General features: G+C 48.8%; 1 protein-coding gene across 2 annotated transcripts in view; it reads right to left on the reverse strand.

Moving 5' to 3' along the window:
• FRZB (frizzled related protein) overlaps positions 1–9,361 on the reverse strand; it is a 69,423-nt gene extending 60,062 nt beyond the window's left edge. For both annotated transcript variants that reach the window (XM_060257324.1, XM_060257323.1), the window contains exon 1: positions 8,884–9,361. In XM_060257324.1, the coding sequence (XP_060113307.1) occupies positions 8,884–9,343 (460 nt within the window). In that variant the 5' untranslated portion in view covers positions 9,344–9,361. The remainder of the gene's footprint in view (positions 1–8,883) is intronic.
• Between the last annotated feature and the right edge of the window lie 17,403 nt (positions 9,362–26,764).

Genomic DNA, 26,764 nt, shown 5'->3' on the forward strand with positions numbered 1-26,764 from the left:
TGCAGAAGTTTCAAGGCAGGATTCCTCAGCCTACAATTAATGAAGAAAATGTTCGGGGGTGTGGCCTAATATGCAAAGGAGTTCCTGCTACAAAAAAGCCCTGCCCGTTCATGAATATAAGTTTGGTGAACATTCACAACTCAATGAACTCCTCTCTGAATCCTCTTAGGGTAACTCTGGGTGAGAATCGATGGACGTTTAAAGCCGCCCGGGGGACGGGAGGCAGGCAGACCAAAAAAGCGCGTCCACATGCACACATCTGCCTGCTCTCCCCATCCCGCCCCCATCCCAGGCTGGCCGGGAGCTGGCTCAAAAGGTACAACTTTTTGCTGCAGCGCCTCCAAGGCGCCTCCCGGCTGTCTGGAAAGCGGGGAGACGCCCGGAGAGCACTTGGGGAACTGCAAGCTGGACACGTGAGCGTTCTAGACGTTCCACCCCAAACCAGCCATCTGTTGCCAGCCTTTGTGTATCAAAGGCGAGATTCAGTGGAAGCTGACACTAAGACTGACACTTCTGATATTTGGCCTCACCATCAACCTGGTGCCTGGGAAGAATGTCACAGCAGGAGACCCACAGCGCCATCCAAAGCAGAGTTACATTACAGCCTTCTAAATCCATTAATCTCAACTGCTTCAGAAGGGTATAAAAAGGTAAAGGTAGTCCCCCTGTGCAAGCACCAGCTGTTTCCAACTCTGGGGCGACGTTGCTTTCACAACGTTTTCACAGCAGACTTTTTACGGGATGGTTTGCCACTGCCTTCCCCAGTCATCTACACTTTCTCCCCAGCAAGCTGGGTACTCATTTTACCGACCTCGGAAGGATGGAAGGCTGAGTCAACCTGGAGCTGGCTACCTGAACCAGCTTCCGCTGGGATCAAACTCAGATTGTGAGCAGAGGGCTCCGACTGCAGTACTGCAGCTTTACCACTCTGCACCACGGAGCTCTTTTCAGAAGGGTATAAGCAGGGCCTTTTGGGGGATGGGAGCGCACAGGAGCGGAGCTCCGCCTGGGCTGGCCAGAGCTCCGGCTGGCACGCTGGAGAAGGTGCAGGAAGGCATCTTTTAAACACCTCTCCAATGGCTTCAACACTGGGAAGGCAGGAGATCCTGCTGGGTTTTTTCTACAAAAAAAGCCATGGGTATAAGTCTGCTAAGGACTGCACTGACAATGTATCAGATGACACTAGGAGACCAAAAGATGTTGATCCGTTTTTATCTCACCCTTCCTCCAAGGAGATCAGAAAAGCACACACAGTTCACACCCACCCACCCATCCAATTTACTCTCACAAAATCCCTGTCGTTTAGATTAGGCTGAGAAACAAGAAATGCCTGGCCAAAGGTCACCCAGTGATCTTTACGACTAAGTGGAGAGTTTGATCCTTGGCCCCCCAGTCCAAAACTCTAACCACCACATCATGCAGCTTCACCTGATGGCTAGCGGTTACACTGATGGTCTACAGGAGGGGTGTCCAAACTTGCTTAACCTAAGAGTCACATAGAATAAATGTCAGATGTTTGAGAGATGCAAGACATGAGCATCAGATGTTTGAGAACTGCAAGACGAAGGAAGGAAGGAAGGAAGGAAGGAAGGAAGGAAGGAAGGAAGGAAGGAAGGAAGGAAGGAAGGAAGGAAGGAAGGAAGGAAGGAAGGAAGGAAGGAAGGAAGGTGGGGAGAGAGAGATGGAAAGAAAGCAACTTTAACTTTAAATGCATTCTCCAAGCCACCAACTGGCTTGACAGAGTGATTGAAAGAGACAAATGTTTTCTCCAAGCCAGCTGACAGGGTGGTGGAGGCTTCCAGAGTCACACAATATGTGTGAAAGAGCCACATGTGGCTCCCGGCCCACAGTTTGGCCACCCCTGGTCTGCAAGATGAAGGGCAAGTTCTTGTTAGTGCCACTGCTTCTGTTCCAAAGCAGAAGAGCCATCTGGTGCGGTGGTTAAGAGTGCTGGGCTGGGATCTGGGAAGCCCAGGCTCAAACCCCCACTCTGCATGGAAGCTTGCTGGGTGACACAGAGCCAGTCAACCCCTCTCAACCTAACCCACCACAAAGGGTTGTTGGGAGAATAACACAGAGGAAAGTTTTAAGCTGCTGCGAGAAGAAAAAAGGGTATAAATAAATAAGCAAGACAAGAGGAGCAGGGCTCTTTTTTGTAGCAGGAACTCCTTTGCATATCAGGCCACATCCCCCTGATGTAGTCAATCCTCCAAGAGCTTACAGTAGGCCCTGTAAGAAGAGCCCTGTAAGCTCCAGGAGGAGCGGCTACATCAGGGGTGTGTGGCCTAATATGCAAAGGAGTTCCTGCTACAAAAAAAGCCCTGAGAAGAGGAAAGGCCCACCGCATGCTGCATTCATACTGAGGAGATGACAGGCCAAGGCCACCAAGGGGAAGAGGCAACCCAATCAGCCAGGCTGGGTCGCAAAAGGGCTGCTTCCTCTGGCACAGCACTACAAGAGCCAGTTCACTGCCCAAGGAGTCATTTGGATGGCCAAATCAGGAAGAACCACATACCCCCCCTGCTGCCGCACAGGCCTCAACAAAATACGGGATTGTGCCCTGGGCTAGCTGTCACTGCTTCCAGGCACACCTTCTTCTTCTTTGCCCTACAACTCACAGCCCTTTTGCCCGAGCCACAGAATGCAACATGGTCTAAAAGGTTTTAGAAGCAATTGGGAAGGAGGCCATGAAGTCCTTTTCCAGATGTTTTCCATACTATGCAACTGTGCACTGGAGGCTCAGTTCCGCATGGCATCGGGGCATAGTTTCTTTCAATTAGAGGGTGCCCCCCCCCAAAGGGGCAAGGGTGGAATTCTAGCCGGAGCTCCAAGCTCTTGGAGGATTGGCTACATCAGGAGTGTGTGGCCTAATATGCAAAGGAGCTCCTGCTAGAATCCCACCCCTGACCAGGGGAATTACATTTTCACCAAGATCCTATCATGAGGAATTCTTTCTTTCCCATCCAAAGCCTGAGTTGCCATATGGAGACCTTGTACAACAGTGCAATCCTAAAGAGAGTCACACCCCTCTAAATCCACTGAAATTAGCAGGTTTAGAAGGGTGTAGCTATGTAGAGAATCACCCTGTGAGTTTCCTGACAAGCATTCTAACAGTGCCCAAATTAGTGTCACTTACAAGCAATGTTCCCCCTAAACTGTGGAGACTTGTGAGCAAAAATTCTACTTTGTGAGCTACAGGCCTTAAAGTTGTGAGCTACTGCATAAATTATTGTGCTCTAGAGCCATTTTTCCTGGGCTGAGACAAAAATGGGCAAGCTGGAGGTTAAAGAACTGTGAGCTAGCTCACACTAACTCAGCTTAGGCGGAATACTGCTTACAAGTAACATGAATCTCCCACTTGCTGCTCCCACATGCTTCTCCCAGAGTTCAGATTTTTTAAATCTGAGCACTCTACTTTTCTTTACAGGGATGTTTTCCCCTGCAGCAAAGCCCTCCCTCTTCAGTCATCTTCCTTCTTTCTCTGAGAGCTGCAAAACACTGCTCTCCAAGGCCCCTTTGAACTTCGTCCACGGATTTAAAAAGAAATCTTTCCTCTCCCTGTTCTGCCCACCCCCACGACAAAGGACACTGGGCTGCTGGCATTAGGTAAAAAAGCCCCAGGTAGATTTAGGCCACAGCTATGCAAATGTGTGTAACTTCTCCTCACTGACCCTTTTTCAACTTTAAAAAAAGCAGAGGCGAGCAGGGCCAGATTGGTTAAGCCCTTTCTCTGTTTGTTTGTTGCAATCAAACTATGGCTTAGATCAGGGGTGGCCAAACTGTGGCTCAGGAGCCACATGTGGCTTTTTCACAACTATTGTGTGGCTCTTGAAGCCCCCCCTCCCACATTGGCCAGCTTGAAGAAGGCATTTCTCGCTTTAAATCACTTCTCTAAGTCATGCCAGCTGGTAGCCTGGAGGATGCATTTAAAGTTGCTTTCTACTCCACCTCCCTTCCTTCCCCATTTATTTCCTTCCCCATCTTCCTTCCTGTCTTGCGGCTCTCAGACATCTGACACTCACACCTTATGGCTCTCAAACATCTGATGTTTATTCTGTGTGCCTCTTAAATTAAGCAAGTTTGGCCACTCCTGGCTTAGATCCTGTAGGCGCAAAGAAAGAGTGAGTTTCACCCATCCCCTCTCCCACGAGAGACCTCTAATTCTCCCAGTTATTCCTAGGGCTTCTCTATCTCCCGGAAGGAGTGTTGAGGAGGATGGGGGTACCATGGGAAGGAGGAATAATCAACCCTGTCACATGTAAATGTATCCTGCCCCCACTATTGCCTTTTTCAGGGACAAAAAGGGTGAAGCAGGATAAGGAACATGCATGAGGGTCTATAATTTCATTTGTTCCTAAAAACAGACCGTTCATAATTGGTTATGGAATTCCACCTTTGGATTCAATGTGCTTTCTGCATTGGGATGCCAAAAGAGTTGCCAACCTCAAGGGGGTACCTGGAGACCTCCCGCTATTACTACAATTTATCTCCAAATGACCAAGACCAGGGGTGGAATTCTAGCAGGAGCTCCTTTCCATATTAGGCCACACACCCTTAATGCAGCCAATCCTCCAAGGGCTTACAAAAAAGAGCCTTGTAAGCTCTTGGAAGATTGGCTACATCAGAGCTCCTGCTAGAATTCCACCCCTGAAACCAATTGAGAACATGGCTGCTTTGGAGGGTGGACTCTATGGCATTACACCCTGCTGTGGTCTCTCCCCAAAGCTCACCTTCCCGAGGCTCCACTTCCAAAATCGCCAGGTATTTCCCAACCCAGAGCTGGCAACCCGAGATGCAAATTCTAATTTGTCAAATGTAAACAGGATCTTGTGCTTGGACTCGTCTACAACTGTCCTGACTTTTGCTGACTTTTCAGAGTCATCTGGAGGAAGCAAAAAAAAAGGAAAACGCTAGATGGGAAAGGAGAACATGAAATATGAAGGCACTGCGACTGAAGACTAAGCCAACATCGGACTGCAAGGTTTCTGGAGTCTAAAGCTTCAGGCTGCCTACATTTTGGTAATGATCCACCCATCAGATCTTTAACCTGTTTCCTGAGGAGCTCAGAATGGTTCTCCTCTCCTCTCTTTCCCCCTGCAGAATGACCCTGCAAGGTAGGCTAGGCTTAAAAAGTGCCTGATGCAAAGTAAACTTCGTGGCTGAATGGGGATTCAAACCCACTTCTCTCCAGCTGTAGTTTGTTCTCTCCAGATACACAACACTGACTGTTCCCAGAAAAGGGGGGGGGGGTCAAAACTTCTGCACATGAGAAAGTCAGCATATAGGCCTTTCCTCTAGTAATTTATTTTCTGTCTGCATGAACTGGGGGGGGGGGGGGTGTTTCTGAGAAGAGCATTCAACTGCAACCTCCCAAAATCGGCCCTAGACTGTCTGGCACCCTAGGCAAGGCTAACTTTTGGTGTCCCCCTGCACAGATCTTAAATAGGTACACACACGGCCCGACCTGACATGACCCAGCCCAACAAGATCTTATATATGTCAGATTCGCCCCTCATAAAAAATGAGTTTGACACCCCTGTTCGAAAGTATACAATAGGAAGTCCAAAACACAAACTGTATTAAAGAATAGATCCAAGTAGGCAGCCGTGTTTGTCTGAAGTAGTAGAACAAAACAGAAGTCGATAGCACCTTTAAGACCAACGTAGTTTTTTCAGAACGTAAGCTTTCGTATGCTCTTAAGCACACTTCATCAGAGAGGAATCCGGCACAGAGAGCACAGCCACACATAGCTGGTAGGCAGTGGCTGTGCTCACTGTGCCGGATTCCTCTCTGATGAAGTGTGCTTAAGAGCATACGAAAGCTTACGTTCTGAATACACAACTTAGTTGGTCTTAAAGGTGCAACAGACTCCTATTTTGCTGTATTAAAGAATGTCACTTATTGTCAAAACTGAAAATCCAGGCATCGTTCAATGATAAAGAAGGCGAATGGGGAGAGCAGAGGTTCACAGAATCACAGAGACAGAACGGACCTCCAGGGTCATCTAGTCCCACCCCCTGCACAATGCAGGAAAATCACAAGTACCTTCCCCTAAATTCACAGGATCAGCATGGCTGTCAGATGGCCAATGTAGCCTCTGTTTTAAAACTCCTCAAAGAAGGCTGAAAAGCTTGTGGTTTGGAACCAGAAACTTCACCCTTTTCTCTCTCTCTTTTTTAGTGTGGACAGAGGGAAGGATCATCCAAGGTGAAGAAGTCTGGTGGGCTTTGGAGAATCTGGGATTGCCCGTGTGCGAAGCTCAGACAAGATGGTGGCCGCTGTTTAAAAACGTGGTCAATCTGCCAGACCAGAGAAGAATGTCCGAGGAGTGACAGCTTGCTGAGAGAAAGGGATGTTTATGGAGGAAAGGAAAGAGGCAGGAAGGCCCATCTCCTGGGAGAAGCCGGCTGATCGGCACAGCAGCACATGGTTCGAGTTTGCTAAGATCAGAGAGGATTAGGGGAGGGGGGAGGGATCGGACTGGGAATGGACAAGGCTTGGGGTTTCTGTGGAGATTGCAAATCATGGGGGTGGTTTACTGTTTCATGTGAGGGCGGGCTTAGGAGCAGCTTACCTAATTTACAGAATGGGGTGGGAACAAAGGAAGGCTGCCAGCCTCCAGGTGAGGCATGGAGATCTCCAGGAATTAGAACTGATCTCCAGACAATAGAGATCAGTTCCCTAGAGAAAAGGGCCACTCTGGGGGGTGGGGTCTATGGCATTACACCCTGCTGAGGGTCCCCCTCCCCCAACCCTTCCCTTCTCTACCGCCCACAAATCTCCAGAAATTTCCCAACCAGGAGTCCGAAACCCTGGAACAAAGAGACAGAATACTGAGGAGACAGAAAGGACTGTACCACATCAGACCGCTAGTGGAAGATTTCAGAGGTTCACGTTTTGGTCCCATGTTAAAAACTTCCCACAGACAGAAAAATAACCCAAGGCCAACAGGAGAAAAGGGCTACAAGCTTTCTCCTCGCTATGCTGATTTTCCACATGAAGCAACATTTGGAACATGGGACCTTCCACTTCACCACCTCAGTATTCTACCATCTCATTTGTCAGCGTGTCCAAACCAGGTATCCCAACCAAATAAAGGAAGGGGTACTTGAATACGGAGACACTACCCCTGACCTTCAAGGCCTTACAGTCCAGGCTTAGAAGTTTAGTTTTATTTCCTGGTCCAATTCAGGGTTCTGGTATTGACCTTTAAAGCCCTGTGTTTCCTGGAGCCAACGAACCCAAGAGACCAGCTTTCCCATTCCATTATGAGCTTTGGAACAAACTCAGACGCTCCGAGGCAAAACCCTCCCTCTGTGCTACAGAGTTCCTTTCTGGAACACAGTCCCAGAGCGTGCGCAGAGTGCTCCCTCGTTAGCCTCCTTCCGGAAAAGGCTGTCCTGTTTGAGCCATTCACTGATAGAGAATTAATTTGTGGCAGCTCAGGGTACGATTGGTACTGTATTTACTGGATATGAAGAGACCCACGAAAGTAAGGCAACTCTCCGAAGACTGACATATAAAAACACACAAAATTATTATTGGACATAACTGGCACTTGAAAGCTAATATAATAAGGTAATCCCCTCCCTTTTAATGGCGCATCTTGGAAAAACCCTTGTCTTATAACCGAATAAATACTGTAGTACAGGGGTGGTCAACAGTAGCTCTTCAGATGTTTTTTGCCTACAGCTCCCATCAGCCCCAGCCAGCATGGCCAATGGCTGGGGCTGATGGGAGTTGTAGGCAAAAAACATCTGGAGCTCTACCGTTGGCCACCCCTGCTGTAGTATATTTCAATTCATTGTTTCCTCTATTTAACCCTTTGCTGCCTGTTGGCCAGCCAATTTGTAAGATGCCTCAAGTCACCCTGGGAAAGGCGGGTGTCTGACTGGTTTGACTGAATAAATATTTAGCAGGGAGCATGCCGGTGGGAAGGTCCTGCAAATCATATCCCGGTCTCTTCTCTCTACCTGGCTCTGCTTTTATCCTAAAACTGCATGGGGTCGGCCCCAAAAATGGGTCCCTCGACTCCGCACCGGTGGGTCCCAAAGCTGGGACGGTGTTGGAGGGGCGTGGTGATGTCGGAAAGGAGACTCCGTAGGAGACAGGATGGCAAAGTTGGGCTTGCTGGTGGGAATGCATGCCCAGTCGTTCCCCGCTTTGCAAACGCTGAGCTGGGACGCGTCCCCAGTTCTTTGTGGACCGATGGAGGCATTCCTGCGTTTGCAGTAGAGGAAGAAAAGCCGCGCAAGCGGTCCCGAAAAGCAGGGGAAAGTTTACCAGAAGCCGCTTCCGCATGGGTACAGCCGAGGTTCCGGGTGGGAGCGCAGCGAGCTGGGATCTGGCAGGGGGGTGAGCCGCCGCCGGTGACCGGGGACTCAGCTAGGGCTGCCAATCCGCAGGTTGGGCCAGGGGATCCCCCGTTTTGGAGGGGGGCCCCGTTCAGGATCATCAAAAAGAGGGGGGGATGTCTGCTGGGCACTCCATTATTCCCTATGGAGACTGATTCCCATAGGGTATAATGGAAAATTGATCCATGGGTATCTGGGGCTCTGGGGGGGGGGGCTGGGTTTTGAGGTAGAGGCGCCAGATTTTCAACATAGGATCTGGCGGCTCTCCTGAAAATACTCCCCAAGTTTCAAAAAGATTGCATCAGGGGGTCCAATTCTATGAGCCCCCAAAGAAGGTGCCCCTATCCATTATTCCAAATGAAGGGAAGGCATTTCAAAGGATCAGGGTCCCTCTAAAAGTGCTGGCTAAGAACTCGTGCCTTGCTCCTGGCTCCACCCCCAAAGTCCCCAGATATTTCTGGAGTCGGGCTTGGCAACCCTAGGCTTGACGCAGGGAGGGGGCCGCCCAGCCAGCCGCCGGCTCACTCACCCGAGCCTTCGGCGGTGACGATGGCCTCCGGGGAGATGCAGACGCCGCGGTCGTAGACGGGCAGCTCGTCGCAGGCCAGGCTGTCGGGCCAGGCGTGGCCGTACTTGACGAGGACGGGCTCGCAGCCGGCGCGGGCCCGCTGGCAGACGGACTTGCAGGGCTTGATGGGCTCGTGCTGGAAGTCGATGGTGCAGATGGGCGCGTACATGGCGCACAGGAAGAAGAGCAGGTCGGCGCTGCAGCGGACGCCCAGCAGCGCCTCGAACTGCTCGATGGCCAGGATGGCGTTGGCCTGCGTGCTGTGGTGCAGGTGGTTGGGCATCTTGGTCATGTTCCAGGGCAGGGACTTGCAGAGCGGGATGCGCACCGGCTCGCACGCCGCGCCCCGCGCCGGGGACGCCCAGCTCGCCAGCAGCCCGCCGGCCAGGGCCACCAGCAAGGCGGCGGGCGGCGGCACCATGGCTCCCCGAGCGGTCCGGCCGCGGGCGGCCACTCCCCTCCTCCGGGCCCGGCGCGCTCGCCTTCCCTACCCGAGGGGCTCCTCCTCAGCGCTCCTCGCCTTGCCCAGCGGCGCCCCGCGAAGCCAGATTGCCTTTCTCGTGCGCAGAGCTCCGCGGGGAGGAGGCGAGGCGAGGCCAGGGAACGCCCGCCGAGCCTGGGCGAGATCGCCGGCTCACATTTGCAGATCAGGATCCTGCGGCGGGACTTGGGGAAGTTGGCAAAACTTGGGAAGAGATGGTGGCGGCCGGAGAGTGCTTAAGGCAAAAAGCTCTGCTGCAGAGCTGGGTCCCGCTACTAGCTTGGAGGAGCGAGACCGGCTGTCCTCCCGTGCGCCTCGACGCGGCTCCTTTTTCACTCTCCCACCTCCCGGCCAAGGAGCCGCCCCAGCTCCTCCTCCTCTCCCCCCCTGCACGGCAGCAGCAACGCCGCCGCTCCCTCCTCCTCGTTCATTTGCAAAGAGGTGGTCGCGGGAGAGGCACACGAGATGACCTGAAGTTGCAGCCGCTCCTCGGGTTGCTTTCCCCCCTGGGAAGCTGCGTTCCCCGCCCCTTCATAGCGGGGGGGGGGGTGCGGGAAACGAATTAGGGACAGGAGCACGGTCAAGCCAGTTGGAACAAGCATCGAGGTGGCGAGCGTCCTGCACACCTGCGCTCCCTCTCCGGCGCGTGAATCCCCAGAGAGGAGTGAGATTTTACTTGCAGAAAGTGCATGAATCCCCAGGGTAAAATTTTCACCTGCAGAAAGTGCATTAATTCCTAGAGAGGAGTGAGATTTTTACTTGCAGAAAGTGCATGAATCCCCTGGGAGAGGAGTGAGATTTTTATTTGCAGAAAGTGCACGAATTCCCTGGGAGATTTCTACTTGCAGAAAGAGCATGAATCCCCAGAGAAGGGTAAAATTTTTACTTGCGGAAAGTGCATGAATCCTCAGACAGGAGTGAGATTTTTACTTGCAGAAAGTGCATGAATCCCCAGAGAGGAGTTCGATTTTACTTGTGGAATATGCATGAATCCCCAGAGAAAGATTTTTTCCTTGCAGAAAATGTTTAAATCCCCAGAGAGAAGCGAGATTTTTCTTCTTGCAGAAAGTGCATAAATCCCCAGAGAGGAGCGAAAATGTACTTGCAGCCCCTTCCCTCTCTTTGCTCACCCCTTCCACAGACTTCTTTCTGCCTAAAAAATGAGTCCGTTTCGTGCTCTCGCCTCCCCCCCCCCCACAGCGATCAATGGACAAAAGTGGTCGATAAGCTCTTTTGCATTCCCTGCTAGCTACCCCGCTGCAGCCTTGTGCAAGGAAAAGGCCTTTTCCATTGTCCTGATTCAACCTGCCCCTCCCCTCCCCTCGGCCGCCCCACGAAGCCTGCGAAATAACTGGGAAATCTGCGCACCGCAGCGGCCCGAGGAAGCGCTTTCCGCAGGGATCCAGATGCGTTTAATCTACAGCGGGAAACAGAAAGCAGATCCTCTCTCGCCGCCACCGTCTCTCCCTCCCCTCCCCTCCACCGCCTTTGCTTCCCACTTAATCTCCTTTTGCATTGACCTGCGGAAGCATCGACCTCGTCCCCCTGGCAGATCGCTGCGCACGGAGCCCGAGAAGTTGAAACTAATCCTCCATGAGGGGAGCAGCCGCCGAAAGCGCCCAGAGAGGCGACCCAACAGGAAATCACCTTTGCTCTCCGCCCCTGAAATAGGCCTTTGTTTGCGCCCTGCTCTTTCTCTCCCTTCGCCGTGCCGAAAGAAACGGATACCCTCCGCTCCCTGCAAACGCCCCCCCCCCCTGCGCTTTCTGTAAAAGCCTACAGTCCCATTGAGTCGCAAGCTTAAAAAAATGCGTCTTTCCCTTAACAGATATACGCATCTTCAGGGGTCATTTTGTAGGGGGGAAAAGGTGGTGGAGCTCATTAACATATGCCCCCCCAGCCAAAAGCAACCCGATGCACGAAAGGAGAGCTCTGGGCCAGCGAGGCCTCATTGGTCTGGCTGGAGATCCAGCCAGCCCAAGCAAGCTTTGCTCGCCTGTGGCTCTTCTGGGCCACTCCCCCCCCCCCAGTCAAAAGGCCAGCAAGCCACCCACCACCCCAAATCACATAAGAAGTGGAGAAAGGGTGGCGTGGGCTTCTGCAGGGGTTAATGAGGGCTGCTGGCGGTATGGCAAAACTGGTGGCTGCCTGCTCTCCTAATCCAGGGATTGTTATGCAGCTGCACCTCTTATTCAATGGGCAAGGTAGGTGGGGAGAAAGGGGGGAAACCCTCAGAAAGGTTCAGGAGCTCTGCTCCAGTGAGCTCCTGCTGAATCTGAGGCCTACACATCTCTGCTTCTGGAGGAGGAGAATCTGGTGTTGAAGACCAGAGGAAAAGAAAGGTCAATGACGGGTACTCTTGGCAACCCTCAAGCCTGTTAATAAAACCCACGGTTACTGGCTTTTCCTTGCCGGTAACCAGGGTTGTTGGGGTTTTTTGAGCAGGAACGCAGTTCCAGCTGGTTTGGTGCCAGGGGTGTGGCTGAATATGCAAATGAATTCCTACTGGACTTTTTCTATTTAAAAGCCCTATGTGGAACAATGGTGCCATCAGGGGTGTGTGGCCTAATATGCAAATTAGTTCCTGCTGGGCTTTTTCTACCAAAAAGAGCCCTGCCAGTAACTACTCAGGATTGCACACCAGTTATGCACATCCAGGGCTTCCAATGTGGCATTAACTTCCTAGTATCTTGGGAATGGACCCCGTTGCTAGAAAATATGCTCTGCTTGCTAGTAAATACACTCAGGATTGCACACCAGTTGAATTCCATGTTTTGCAGTGGGGTTTACACACTAGTAAATGGGTCGTGCTCACTGTCCCCTCTAAGCTGCAGAGCCTTGTGAGCAAAAGTTCTGCTTTGTGAGCCACTGGCATTAAAGTTGTGAGCTACCGCGTAAATTAGTGTGCTCTGGGGCCATCCTTCCTGAGCTAAGACAAAAATGTGTGAGCTGGAGGCTAAAAATCTGTGAGCTCACACTAGCTCAACTTAGAGGGAACACAATTCGTCTAGGCTCAAATGACACAGAGGTGATGGGGCCCCCGAGGTTGACCAGTTGACCAGAGTAAGTGGGTAGGTTTGTAGGGGAGAAAGTGGTTTTCAAGGTATGTTTGTTCCAGGCTGTACAAAGCTTTAGGAGTCAGTGCCAGCGCCTCTTTTGAGCCTGTAAGCCAAGTATGGGGAACGAGGAGGAGGAAGAAGAAGATACTGGATTTATATCCCACTCTTCACTCTGAATCTCAGAGTCCCAGAGTGGATTAAAATCACCTATACCTTCCTCCCCCACAACGAACACCCTGTGAGGTGGGTGGGTCAGAGAAAGCTCTCCCAGAAGCTGCCCTTTCAAGGACAGCTCTGTGAGAACTATGGCTAACCCAAGGCCATTCCAGCAGCTGCAAGTGGAGAAGTGGGGAATCAAACCTGGTTCTCCCAGATAAGAGTCCGGGCACTTAACCACTACACCAAATTGGCTCCAAACTGGTTGGAGTGATACGGTCCCCACTTCAGTCAATATTCTGACCACAGTATTTTGTACCAGCTCTCAGTTCTTCAAGGGCATAAAACACAATGCAGGAATCTGATCTAGGTGTTATTATGCAGGAAACTAATTTAGGTGTTATTACAGCTGCAAGATCAGTTCTGTTTCAGCCAAAGCTGCTGAAAGGCACTCCAGCCTCCACTGCCTCTTGTGTGTTCAACAGGAGCCCTGGGCCCCCAAATTATGAACCTGCTCCTTTAAGGAAGTGCAATCCCATGCAGAACAGGGAATAACTTTATTCTGAGGTCAAACCTTCCCCCCACCCATGGCACCTCTGCTTAAACCTTTCACCAATGGCACCTCTGTTTTGTCGGGATTAAGTTTCAGCTTTTTTACTTTTGGGGATTTAATGCCATAGAGCAGGGGTGGCCAACAGTAGCTCTCCAGATGTTTTTTGCCCACAACTCCCATCAGCCCCAGCCATTGGCCATGCTGGCTGGGGCTGATGGGAGTTGTAGGCAAAAAACATCTGGAGAGCTACTGTTGTCCACCCTTGCCATAGCAGCTATTTTCTCCAAGGGAACTGATTATCTTGACACTTGGAGATCAGTTGTAATCCCAAGAGATCTCCAGCCACCATCTGGATGATAGCAACCCTACCCATGATGAAGAGCCACTCAACAAGAAGGGGCGCAACTGGGACAGCACAATGTTCTAGACCAGGGGTGGCCAAACTTCCTTAAAAAGAACCACAAAGAATAAATGTCAGATGTTTGAGAGCCTCAAAACATGAACATCAGATGTTTGAGAGCTGCAAGACAGGAAGGAAGCAGGGCAAATAGATGGAGAAAGGGCTGACCCTTGCTGTCTCCCTCTGTGGTGGTGCCCTGCGGTGCCCCACCGCCCGCATGGCAGACGAACAGAAGAAGCAACGGAGGAGAGGGATGCAATGGGGAGCAGATGGGACAGGCAGGTGGACGAAGAGGGAAGCGATAGGGAGGGGGCGGGCGGAAGAAGACGGAAGTGACAGGGAGGAGGCAGGGCGGGCAGACGAACAGGGAAGTGACAAATGGAAGCAATGGGAAGGAGGTGAGGCAGGCAAGCTGTGGAGGAGGGGAAAGGGCAGGAGGAGGAAGAGGCAAAGTAGCCATTTGTCCAGGGCATGGGGAGGGCCAATTTCAGTGCCCCCACCCTGCCGGCACCCTAGGCAACTGCCTAGTTTGCCTAGTGGACGGGCCAGCTGTGACTGGAGGAGGAGGGAGGGAGACATGGAATGAAAACAACTAATTTTAAATGCATTTTCCAAGCTGCTTTGAGAGCCACACAATATGTGTGAAAGAGTCACATGTGGGCCCTGAGCCGCAGTTTGGCTACCCCTGTTCTAGACAATCACGGTAGATGGCGCAAAGTCGAATGGTTCTTGATTACAACTTGCAAGCTGACTATATGTCTCCTTTGCGGTAGATAATATCCTGACCTGAGCGAGGAAAGATGAAGCAGCCAAACAGAATTTTGCATGAAGTGTTCAGAAGCACAAGAATAGGTGTCTAATCTGAAGCACAGGCTCACCTTCCCTTGCGGACTGTAAGGAATAGCTGCCAGAAAGCCTTGGTGTTATTTGGGCTTACCAGTTTCCTTAGCCTGTAGGTTTTTGCAGCCCCCTGGCCCAGCCTGCTAGAGGCAATGTGGTTGTTTTAACTGCATTCACCTGTGGCTTTGGACTGCAAAGAGAACCATCTTTGGGAGTCTGCCTAATTCAGTTCAATCTGCTGGTGCCGGTTACCCAGGCATGTCCTGATTGGCTGATGGGCACATGGGCTGAGGCAAGGACGTTTGAAAATATGCCTCCCTCAGGGAGTGGGAGGCCAGCTATTCCTTCAACAGCTGAGAAGGGACTGTGTCATCAGCAGCACCGGTCGGGGGTTGCATGGCACCCTAGGCAGACTGGGTGGCCTGCCGGCCCCCTCCACAGCATCCCCCGTACCTCCCCCCCCCACTGTGCCATGCCCCCCCATGCCTCCTCCTCCCTCCCTTCCCCACCCCAGGTTGATTTCAATGTCTGGAAGGGCGATCGAGCACCATTCGAGGCTGTGTAAAGGTGCTCCCCTCGCCGATCAGCTGATGGCCGGGGGAAACCATGCTGCACGCTCACTCAGCACCCGGGTAGGCCAGCGGCAGCTCGAACGATCCACATCCAGAAAGGGTGCCGTGGCTGCTCCCTCCTCCCTACTTCCTGGATGGGAAGGAAGTGTGAAGGAGGGAACAGCCGTGGCACCCTTTCCAGATGTGGTTTGTTCAAGCTGCCGCTGACATGCCTGGGTGCTGAGTGAGCGCGTAGCATGGTTTTCCCTGCTGATCAACTGATCAGCGGGTGGGCGCCTTTACGCAGCCGGGAGTGGCGCTTGATCGCCCTTCCGGACATTGAAATCAACCTGGGGTGAGGAAGGGAGGGAGAAGGAGGTGTGTGGAGGGGAAACTAGGTGTTTGCCTAGCGGGGAGGCCAAATTTAGCACCCCCATGCTGCCGGCGCCCTAGGCAACTGCCTAGTTTGCCTAGTGGGCGAGCTGGTCCTAGTCAGTGGTCCTCCTGCATCGTGGACTGCCCAGCACACGATGGACTTTCTCTTTCAAGCCTGCATGCAAGAATTGTGTGGTGAGCCTGCACCTGACAAACAAGCCAGCATGCTGTCAATGCATAGCAAGATGATGAAGAAGAAGAATTGCAGATTTATACCCCGCCCTTCTCCCTGAATCAGAGACTCAAAGCAGCTTACAATCTCCTATATCTTCTCCCCCCACAACAGACACCCTGTGAGGTGGGTGGGGCTGAGACGGCTCTCACAGCAGCTGCCCTTTCAAGGACAACCTCTGCCAGAGCTATGGGCTCACCCAAGGCCATTCCAGCAGCTGCAAGTGGAGGAGTGGGGAACCAAACCCAGTTCTCCTAGATAATAGTCCACGCACTTAACCACTACACTACACCAAACCACTACACCAAAGATAGCTTTCAGTCAGGTGTAGCTCAGTATTATTCTTTTATCTACTAGTGCAGGGGTGGCCAATGGTAGCTCTCCAGATGTTTTTTTGCCTACAACTCCCATCAGCCCCAGCCAGCATGGCCAATGGCTGGGGCTGATGGGAGTTGTAGGCAAAAAACATCTGGAGAGCTACCGTTGGCCACCCCTGTAACTAGTGCTTGTGCCTTAGTTCCTGCCTAGTGTGACTCTGTAATTTGAGCAGTTTACTAAAACTGCAGTATTTTCCTATCTTTTGGTGTCTCGAGTTACAGAGAGCTTGCAGAAAGCCTCAGAGGAGCACCTGTGAGGCTAAAAGCCTCTGGTAACAGGTTTAGTACCCTCAGGGCTCTCGGTTGGCCCAGGTGGCTGTGGTTCAGCAGCACCTGGGAGCAGGAGTAGGACTCTCTAGGACCATAAATAGGCATTCCTCTGTTGTAAGAGTGCAGTTGCTGTTTAGTTCCTTCCAAAGGAGTCCTGAAGTAAAGTACATCTAAGAGCTCTCAAAACACAGGTGCACAGAAGACTCGGGGGCTGTTCAGATCAGACGCACAGTATAATCAGTTGTCGCTGCTGTTTCATACCAGATTAAAAGTGGCTGATTGGACAGCAACATCTGCCTCTCGGTATTAACTCGTAGTAGCCCCCTGGAACCGGAGTATTTTGTTACCTGCTCCTTTGCAATGTTTTTTTAGTTCTCTGGTTTCACCTCATAGTTTCCCCATCTGGATAGTTCTCAACCAACTTCCGGATGTCTGAAGGCTGTCCCGGAACAAAAGGAGCCTCAGACATCCGGTTTACAGTCACCATTTTTTTTTACTACTTAGCAATATGCGCATAACTGCATAACCACATAATGTTTTAACCGATGTGCATGTGCGCATAATGCACATAAAAGTGGAGAAAAAATAACTGCATGGTGCCCTCATGTGGTTGGGAGAAGATGGTTTCACTGTGGAGTGATTCAAATTGCAGTATGGCAGTCTGATCGATAATATCCGGAACAAAGATATCCCGAACAGAACCAGGTCAGTTTAATACGGACTCAACACGCTGTGTGAATAGGGCCTCAGTATGGTAAAATGGTAGGATGTTGGGCTAGGATAAGGACTAGGAAATCAAATCTCTATTTGCCCCTGAAACGTGGTCTCATTGACTCATCCATTTGTCTCAGCTTAATTTACCTCACAGGATCGTCATAAAGATAAAAAGGAGGGCAGCAGAATCATGTATGTTACCTTGATAGATAGGCAGATTTATACATAGAGATGGACAGACAGAAAGACTGAAAATCATTGGACTTAAGAGGCCCTCACTTTGACTTGGTCCTCCTGATTACTTTTTCTTTAACTATCTAAACCACTGCTAAAAAGAAATTGTATTCCAATAAATGATATAACATCACCCAAAGGGTTTACTGGGCTTATAATTAAACATACACAGGTGGGCAGCACTCAATAAAATAATGGGCAGTTTAAATTTGGGAATCGTTAAAAGGGGGCTCATAGTAGTCAATCAAGCGGGAAAGTATTTTGGTGGGTTGGTACTGCTGGCCTGTTGGGGGTGATGTTGGTGCATATGTCAATACTTCCATACTTGAGGGGGGGTGGGTGGGTTTGCATACAGGAAGAAAAACATAACTTTCCCAAGGGTCTCCAACCATCACCCATCCATCAGTACAGCTTTACCTTTAATTTTGGAGGATGTCTGTCCTTATTGCCTATACTAGCTGAATTCCCTCAGACTGTTTTTTTAAGTTAAGTACACAGGCCTCTAAACTGATTCAATGGCTCTTTTCACCATGTAGATCAGCTGTGAGCGTATACTTAACATCTGTTTACACTAGACCCACAATAAGTGTTTTCTGGTAGCGCTGCAGAGTCAACACAGCTAAGGGACAGTGTTAATTTGTATTCTGGCTAACAGCTCAACGTGTTCTCAACAAACTTTGGTGACCCTGAGTTTATCTGTAGGTGGTAAGATAAAATAATGACTTTGGCTCTATTTTACTTTACCACCTATAGATAACTAAGGCAAACTAAACCAAAGTAGCTTATTTTTTATTTTTTTGTTTCTTCTTGTTTTCTTTTTTTGTTTTAAGATGGGAATAGTGATAAAGAACAAGAATAATGGCAAATCCCCAGGACCAGATGGTTTGATTACTGAACAATATCAAACCTTTTCAGATTTCTTAATTCCCAAACTTTACCAATCGTAAAATGGGATTTTTAAAATCTGGTTCATTGCCATTGTTGGTATATTCTCATGATGCCTATATCCAGGGCTTTTTTTGAGCAGGAACGCAGTTCTGGCTGGCTTGGCGTCAGGGGGTGTGGATTAATATGCAAATAAGCCCTACTGAGCTTTTTCTACAAAAAAAAGCCTTGTGTGAAACAATGGTGACATCAGGAGGCGTGCCCTAGTATGCAAATAAATTCCTGCTGGACTTTTTCTACCAAAAAAGACCTGCCTATATCATTGTGATCCCCAGACCTGGCAAAGACCATATTCAATGTGCATATATTGACCCATCACTTTGATGAGTGTGGATGTTATTAACTGCTATTCTTGCTAACATACTTCAAAAGATAGATCCAGGTGGGCACCTGTTTTGGTCTGAAGCAGTAGAACAAATTTTGAGTCCACCTTTAAGGCCAACAAACGTTTAGTCAAGGTATGAGCTTTTTGGGGCAAGCACACGTTTTCAGATACAGATACAAACGAACGTTTTTGGTAGAAAAAGCCCAGCATGACCTCATTTGCATATTAGGCCACTCCCCCTGATGCCAAGCCAGCCAGAACTGCGTTCCTGCTCAAAAAAAGCCCTGGATATAACAGATACTCAGACAGTATCTGAAGAAGTGTGCTTGCCTACAAAAGCTCATACCTTGAAGAAACTATTGTTGGTCTTAAAGGTGCCATTGGACTCAAAATTTGTTCTAGACTTCAGAAGGTTGTAGCATCTTTGGTACACACAGGCTTGGTAGGATTTATACAAGGTAGCCAAGGCTCTGGTAACTGAAGAGAAATTTATCAGGATTTGAATATATGACATATAGATGACAATTGTGTATGGACTTATTTTTAGATATTTGGGAGCTTGTCACTCAAGGCTCAACCCTTCACAGCCCTTCAGCTGCTTGTACAGCACTTCTAGGTTTTTTTAAAAAGTGCAGTCCACTGCAAGATGGATCAAGGCTCTGAACTGACATGTCCAGAGGCATCGTTTTCATTTCGCCATAAAGAACTTGGTCTTCAACACTTAACATCTCCCAAGAGATGTGGGTCTGTGATTTCTTTATGTGGTTGCAGGGGTTGCAGTGATGCTGCGATAACCTTTCTGCTCCGAGTATCTGCAGCTCTGTCTGCCTCCCTATTAAAGTGCCAACTCTGGGTTGGGAACAACCTGGAGATGTTGGACTGGTGCTGTTTGCCAGCCTTTAACGATCCATTCCATTCCCTCAGCCATATTTTGACACCTATCTTGAGCTAGTGCACGGGTGTCAAACTCATTTGTTATGAGGGCCAGATCTGACATAAATGAGACCTTGTTGGGCCAGGCCATGTCGGGTTGGGCCGGGCCATGTGTATGCCTATTTAAGATTAGATAGCGGAGATATAAACTTTATAAAGGACACAGACAAACACAAAGATTGTTTTAAAAAAACTTACAATAAAACATCCTTAAAACATTATCACTTGCTGGTCTTAAAGGTGCTTTCTTTGTATTTTTCCCATGGGATCCAGGGAACTGGACAAAGGAAGCTCTGGCTCTTTCCTTCCTTCCCCAGGGGACCAGGAGGGGGAGGAGCCTCAGTCAATAGAAAGAAAAGAAAGGCTTGGCTCAGTAGCTCTGCTGTGCAATTGAGAGAGCCTGGCAAAGCAAGCTTGCTCTTCCTCCCTTCCTCCCCAAGGGAGGAGCCTCAGCAAATGGAGAAAATAGAGGTTTTGCTCTGTAGCTCTGGTGCGGTTGGGCAACCCTTGCAAAACAAGCTGTTATGCAGAAGGAAGCAAGAGAGAGGGAGAAAAAAGCAGGTGACAGCCAGTTGCTTGGGGGCCTGATAGGAGCCCCCCGAGGGCCTGATTCGGCATGTTTGACACCCTCGAGCTAGTGTGTTTTGGGCAGCTTACTTTTATTAAGGAGTAGTACACATCTGGGATGCATTGATTTCACAATTCAAGTCTCATGACTTTGAGCTTTAATGGCATGTCAGAATCTTGTCCTTTTAAAAATATTATTTGGGCTTTTCTTAAAATCCAAAAAGTGCCCTAAAGTCATGACCAACTGTGACCCCTCGTGGGGTTTCCAAGGCAAGAGACATTCAGGGATGGCTGCCATTGCCTGTTTCTGCTTAGCAACCCGGTCTTCCTTGGTGGTCTCCCATCCAAACACAAACCTGCTTAGCTTTTAAGCTGTGACAAGCTAGGCCACTATTAAGAAATCATTCCCTCTGGATTTTTTTCCTGCAGCAAAGGGGGCAGAAACATGCAAGTTTAAAGCAGAAATATGCAACTTTGTGGGAGGGAGTGTCAAAAACCATATGTGTGTCTATGATGAAGTTGGCCAACAAAAGGCGGAGGGGGAACACGAGGGTTGTATTTAGCCAGATGTGCTTGGAACAAGCCAAGACTCGGTGGCCCAGCCAGCATTTTGGGGATTTGTCTTGAGATTGGTTGGTGTCCATGCAGGTCTGAGAGCCAATGTTGGGCATAAACCATGCCTGTTGCTTTCTCCCACACCTCTGGCTCCAGCAGTGCTTCAGGGAACTTGGTTGTTTAGGCAGAATTCTGGCCCCAACAGTGCTGAGCAAAATGGTTTTACATGCTGCTGTTTAGGGTTGCCAATCCCTACTTGGGAGGCAGGGGATCTCCTGGTTTGGAGACAGGGCTGGCCCTAGGATGTGCAGAGTTGTGACACCATGCCCCCTCCGCACGCCACGCCCCCTCCTGCCCACTCCCCTCCCTTCTTGTGATATTGACATAACTCCCTTCAAAGGGAGGGGGGAGGGAAGCGTCATTGCGTCGTGTGCTCTCTTAAGAGAACACTTTACTGAAAGGTCCGCGTCGAAGCAGGTAATGGGAGACTGGTTCTGCTCCTCTGAGCGTGCTGGTGGGCGACGAATTAGGCATTTGTCTGACGTACGGGAGGGGGGAGGAGCCCAATCACATACATAGAAATCAAGCAAGAACAACAGCAACACAATGCAAAATCCTGAATGTGTATGTGTGTGAGTGCAGGTATGCACACCACTTTTAAATCACTGGAATGTTCATAAATTTCCCTAGTAGAATTAAAACTATTTTTTTACATTTAGCTTTAATAGTTTGTTAAGGAAAAAGGAAAGGTCCCCTGTGCAAGCACCAGTCGTTTCCAACTCTGAGGTGACGTTGCTTTCACAAAGTTTTCACTTACGGGGTGGTTTGTCATTGCCTTCCCCAGTCATCTACACTTCCCCCCCAGCAAACTGGGTACTCATTTTACCAACATCAGAAAGATGGAAGGCTGAGTCAACCTCGAGTCAGCTACCTGAAAAACCAGCTTCCACCAGGGATCGAACTCAGGTCATGAGCAGAGCTTTGGACTGCAGTACTGTAGCTTTAACACTCTGCACCATGGGGTTCTTAATAGTTTGTTAAAGGGTAGGGTTATTACTCGCTTTACCTGGGATCCACACCCTACTATTATTTGAGTCTGTCCTATGGTACACTTTCCCCCTGTATTTTCTTGTTTTGTTGTCTTGTATTTTGAACTGAAGAATAAAAAAAGACCTCAAAGTATGCTGAATTGTATTAATGAATAACAAAAAAAATATTCAAAATATTTCAAAATATTGAAAATCTTCCCCAATGTATATATGCAAATCAGCTGGAAAAATACACTATTTGATGTTTTAAATCAAGAAAAAAGATTGCATTATACCTTAGCTTCAGCATATGCATTTTAAACTAGCACGCTGGTTTTTAACACTAGTTAATTATTTTCAAATGTTTTGCTAAAGCTTCTATTATAAGCACTTTCAATTTATTCTTCAATATTTTTCATTAATTTTCTTGGCAGTAGCATACTAGGAATACAATTATGTTTTTAAAAAAACAAAACCACAGACTTGTTTATTGAACTTAGGGAAACTATTTGTTAATTAACAGCACAACCTCAAAAAGTCACCCGAAATCTTGCCAGTTGAATGGATGAAGATGGGCTTATTTTGATATTTGTGCCTACTAAATGCTTCTCTACATAACATACAAAGTGGGGGAGGAGGGGAAAAGAGAGCAAAAATAGAGAATGTCTCAGCTGTCTAAGCTGGCAATGAAGCATCTACTAGAACGGTTAGATATACAAACTGGAGGAGATAATTTTGCTTAGCTAAATCCTGACACCTCAGAAATTGTATTGGTTTTATTCTCCGGCTGCTTTCTGTGGGTTTTGCACACTCCTATTCAGCAATCCACCTCACCCCACTTCAACCAGTGAAAACAGAGTTGGATGAGATCCCCACCCTAGAAGAGACTGTTAAAGCCATCAAGCAACTGAAAAGTGGCAAGGCAGCAGGAGTTGATGGAATTCCACCAGAGATCTGGAAGCATGGGGGCACAGTACTACATAGCTCACTTCACAAAGTACTTGTCACCTGCTGGGAACAAGGCAAATTACCACAGGACTTTCGCGATGCAATCATCATCACCCTATACAAGAACAAAGGGGAAAAGTCAGACTGCTCCAACTACCGGGGGATAACCCTGCTCTCCATCGCAGGCAAAATCCTTGCCAGAATACTCCTGAACAGACTGGTGCCCACCATTGCAGAAGAACTCCTCCCAGAGAGCCAGTGCGGCTTCAGAGCTAACAGGAGCACCACCGACATGGTATTTGTTCTCAGGCAGCTCCAAGAGAAATGCTCTGCAGCATATGACGTCCTGCTCTGCTCGGTATCAGCTCTGCAGCATATGACGTCCTGCTTTGCAGAGGCTGCCAAGCTATTCGGCCTAGAAGTTAGTCTGAAGAAGACAGAAGTTCTCCATCAGCCTGCACCCCAGGAAGATTATCACCCTCCCTGCATCACTGTGGGTGAATCAGTTCTGAAAACAGTCCAGCAGTTCAGCTACCTGGGGTGCATCATCTCCTCAGATGCCAAGATCGATAAGGAGATTGACAACAGGCTGGCAAAGGCAAACCGTGCATTTGGCCGACTGCACAAAAGAGTGTGGAGCAACAAGCATCTGAAAAAAGGCACAAAGATCAATGTTTACAAAGCGGTTGTGATGACAACCCTCATCTACGGCTCCGAATTGTGGGTTTTATACCGTCATCACCTGCGACTCCTTGAGCGCTTTCATCAGCGCTGCCTTCGCACCATCCTCAACATCCACTGGAGTGACTTTGTGACCAACACTGAAGTTCTCAAGCGGGCGGAGGTTACCAGTATCGAGGCACTGCTGCTGAAGACGCAGCTGCGCTGGGCAGGGCATATTTCTAGGATGGAAAACCACCGCCTTCCCAAGATTGCCCTGTATGGCGAACTCTCCACCGGCCATCGAAATAGAGGGGCACCAAAGAAGAGGTACAAGGACTCCTTGAAGAAATCCCTTGGCGCCTGTCGCATCAACCATCACCAGTGGTCTGACCTAGCCTCAGATCGCAAAGCATGGAGACACACCATCCACCAGGCTGTCTCTTCCTTTGAGAACGCACGCATAGCTGGTCTTGAGGACAAAAGGAGATTGAGGAAGAATCGCACTGCTACAGCACCAATCCTAAATCAGACTTTTCCCTGCAGCCACTGTGGCCGGACCTGCCTGTCCCGCATTGGTCTTGTCAGCCACCAGCGAGCCTGCAGCAGACGTGGACTATTGCACCCTTCTTAAATCTTCGTTCGCGAAGCCAAGCCGAGAGAGAGAGATTCTCGGCTTGCACATGGGCAGTGGAATTTATAAAGGGATTTTCCCCAGCTGTCGGAGCATCAGTCTTTCACTGCTCCAGTCCTCCTGCCGCATCAGAACTTCCTGCTGAAATACCCTTCAAGAGGACTGCTAAGTGGAGAGGCGCAACCATTTGACAAAATTGAAGGAAATCATTCTGCACTGGACCCACGGCCCTAAGGCTTTCCACCAGGTCAGCTGAAAGAAAAGTAATACACAAGACTTTTGGGGTAGAAAAAGCCCAGCAGGAACTTATTTGCATATTAGGCCACACCCCTGACATCAGCATTGTTTCACATGGGGGTTTTTTTGTAGAAAAAGCCCAGCAGGAACTCATTTGCATATTAAGCCAAACACCCCTGACGCCAGAGCAGCTGGAACTATGTTCCTGTGCATTCCTGATCAAAAAAGACCCTGGTAATATATATCAGTGAAATTCAGCTCCAATTGGAAGGGAGGGCGGAGCAAAGCCTCGTGCGCTCTCTTCAGAGAACGCTTTACTGAAATGCCCGTGACAAAATGGGTAAGGGGGAGGCTGGCATCACTCCTCCGAGCACACTTGGGGGGGGATTAGGCATTTGTCTGGGGTACCAGGGGGGGATCCCATTTTGCCACCCCCCTCTCCTGGTGTCCTAGGCAAATGTCTAGTTTGCCTAGTGGATAAGCCAGCCCTGCTTGGAAGATGTTCATATGATCTTTTAAGGAAACTTTCCCCAAGCCTTTTCGCAGCTCTCAGTGCCTGCCCCCCTCCCATCACTTGCTGATTGGATCTGGCACATCCAGCCCTTGTTTTGTTCTTCTTAAAGGTAAAGGGGTGACATCACAGCACAACATTTTCTTGGCAGAGTTTTTGTTCACGAGCTGTTTTGCCATTGCCTTCCCCAGCAAGCTGGGTACTCATTTTACTGACCTTGGAAGGATGGAAGGCTGAGTCAACCTTGAGCCAGCTACCTGAACCCATCTTCTGCCGGGATCAAACTCAGGTCATGAGCAGAGCTTGGACTGCAGTACTGCAGCTTTACCACTCTGCACTATGGAGCTCTTGTTGCCAGGTATCTAAAGGCAACACAGGAAGAGAAGGGGTATTAGGTACTTTAGATCCTGAATAAAAGTTGGGGGTATCAGGAAGGGGGGAGAGGATGTCATGGCAGAGAAAAGCAATTTTCCAGTATAGTCCCACAGATTGCATCCTGGCTTGGCAGAGAAAAGCAATTTTCCAGTATAGTCCCACAGATTGCATCCTGGCTTGGATATTATATACATCAGCCTTTTTATAGCTTTTAAGGGTTTAGATTTAACCCTGCAACAAACTTTGAGCATAAAAAACAATTCAGGTTGGGGGAGAGTGTGCATCTACGAGATGGTTTCCAAAGCTGTCTTGTTCTTAAGAACATAAGAGAAGCCATGTTGGATCAGGCCAATGGCCCATCCAGTCCAACACTCTGTGTCACACAGTGGTAAAAAAAATCAGGCACCATCAGGAGGTCCACCAATTATTCCAAATCAGGGGCTTAGCCAGGATTTTAAAAGTTGGGGGGCTTTTTAAAAAGTCAGGGGGCACCCTTTCCCAACAACTGTGGGGCTTGCTGCTTTTCAGAAGCTTCCTGGGGTAGGGACAAAAGCTGGAGGCTCTGAAAGTGGCCAAGTCGAGGCAGCCAACCCTAAAACTTTAGAGTCAAGAAGGGACTGCACCTTGTGTGCAAGCAGGGGGGTTTCCTTCCATCTCCCTCTCCCTGACCCCAGCACTTTGTAGCCAGTAGCTCCATCCATCCCCCCTTCCCTGGTCCATTCCATGCTTTACCAGCTCAGCCATGGCAAAAGGAGGGGGAAAGCAGCCTGTGCCCTGAAGCGTCCACTGGAATTCAGGGGACACCACCTGGAAGTCAGGGGCAGGGCCCCCACATCCCCCCCCCCAATGGCTATGGGTCTGTTCCAAATAGTTAGCAGATCTCCAATTTTGTGACATATTTTCTGAAAGAGATGTAGCAAGACCTTGAGATTTCTTTTTTTTGCAATAAACAATTTTATTGGTAACATATGGTAGCAAATCTAACAACTTAAAAAAGGAAAGATTTATCTACCCCATATCTTACTTTTTCCCCCACCCCTCCCCCCGTTACTTGACCCCCGCCAGTGTTATTTACTTAAAGAAAAACAAATATTAAAGGTACCCTTAACTATTAAAAAACCAAAAGTTATATTCTTGTTTTAAAAAACTTAATCATTATCAAAGATTGTCCAATGTCCTTTTATTTTCCACTCTTTTTCTACGTATCTTCTGAATTTCTTCCACTCCATCTTAAAAACTTCTAAATCATAGTCTCTTAATATTCTTGTTAATTTGTCCATTTCACTCCATGACATAACTTTTATAATCCCATCCCATTTCTCTGGTATTTTTTCTTGCTTCCACAACTGTGCATACAATGTCCTAGCAGCTGAGAGCAAGTACCAGATTAAAGTTCTATCTTCTTTTGGAAATGTTTCCATTTGTAATCCCAACAGAAAAGTCTCTGCAACTTTGTTAAATTCATATCCCAAGATATTAGACATCTCTTGCTGGATCATCTGCCAAAACATTTTAGCTCTTTCACAAGTCCACCACATATGGTAGAAAGAACCTTCATGCTTTTTACATTTCCAGCACCTGTCTGGCATCTTGTTATTCATCTTTGCTAATTTTTTAGGAGTCATATACCATCTATACATTATCTTAAAACAGTTTTCTTTAATACTTTGACATGTTGCGAGTTTCATAGAGTTCTTCCACAAATATTCCCAAGATTCCATCTTTATTTCTTTATTTACATTAATTGCCCATTTTATCATTTGAGATTTCACTACTTCATCTTCTGTAGACCATTGTAAAAGTAATTTGTATACTTTTGAAATTAGTTTCTCATTGTCTCCAAGCAGAACTTTTTCCATTTCTGTTTGTTCTTTCCTTATTC

The sequence above is a fragment of the Heteronotia binoei genome, chromosome 16 (genome assembly GCF_032191835.1).
Source record: "Heteronotia binoei isolate CCM8104 ecotype False Entrance Well chromosome 16, APGP_CSIRO_Hbin_v1, whole genome shotgun sequence".
NCBI lineage: Eukaryota > Metazoa > Chordata > Lepidosauria > Squamata > Gekkonidae > Heteronotia > Heteronotia binoei.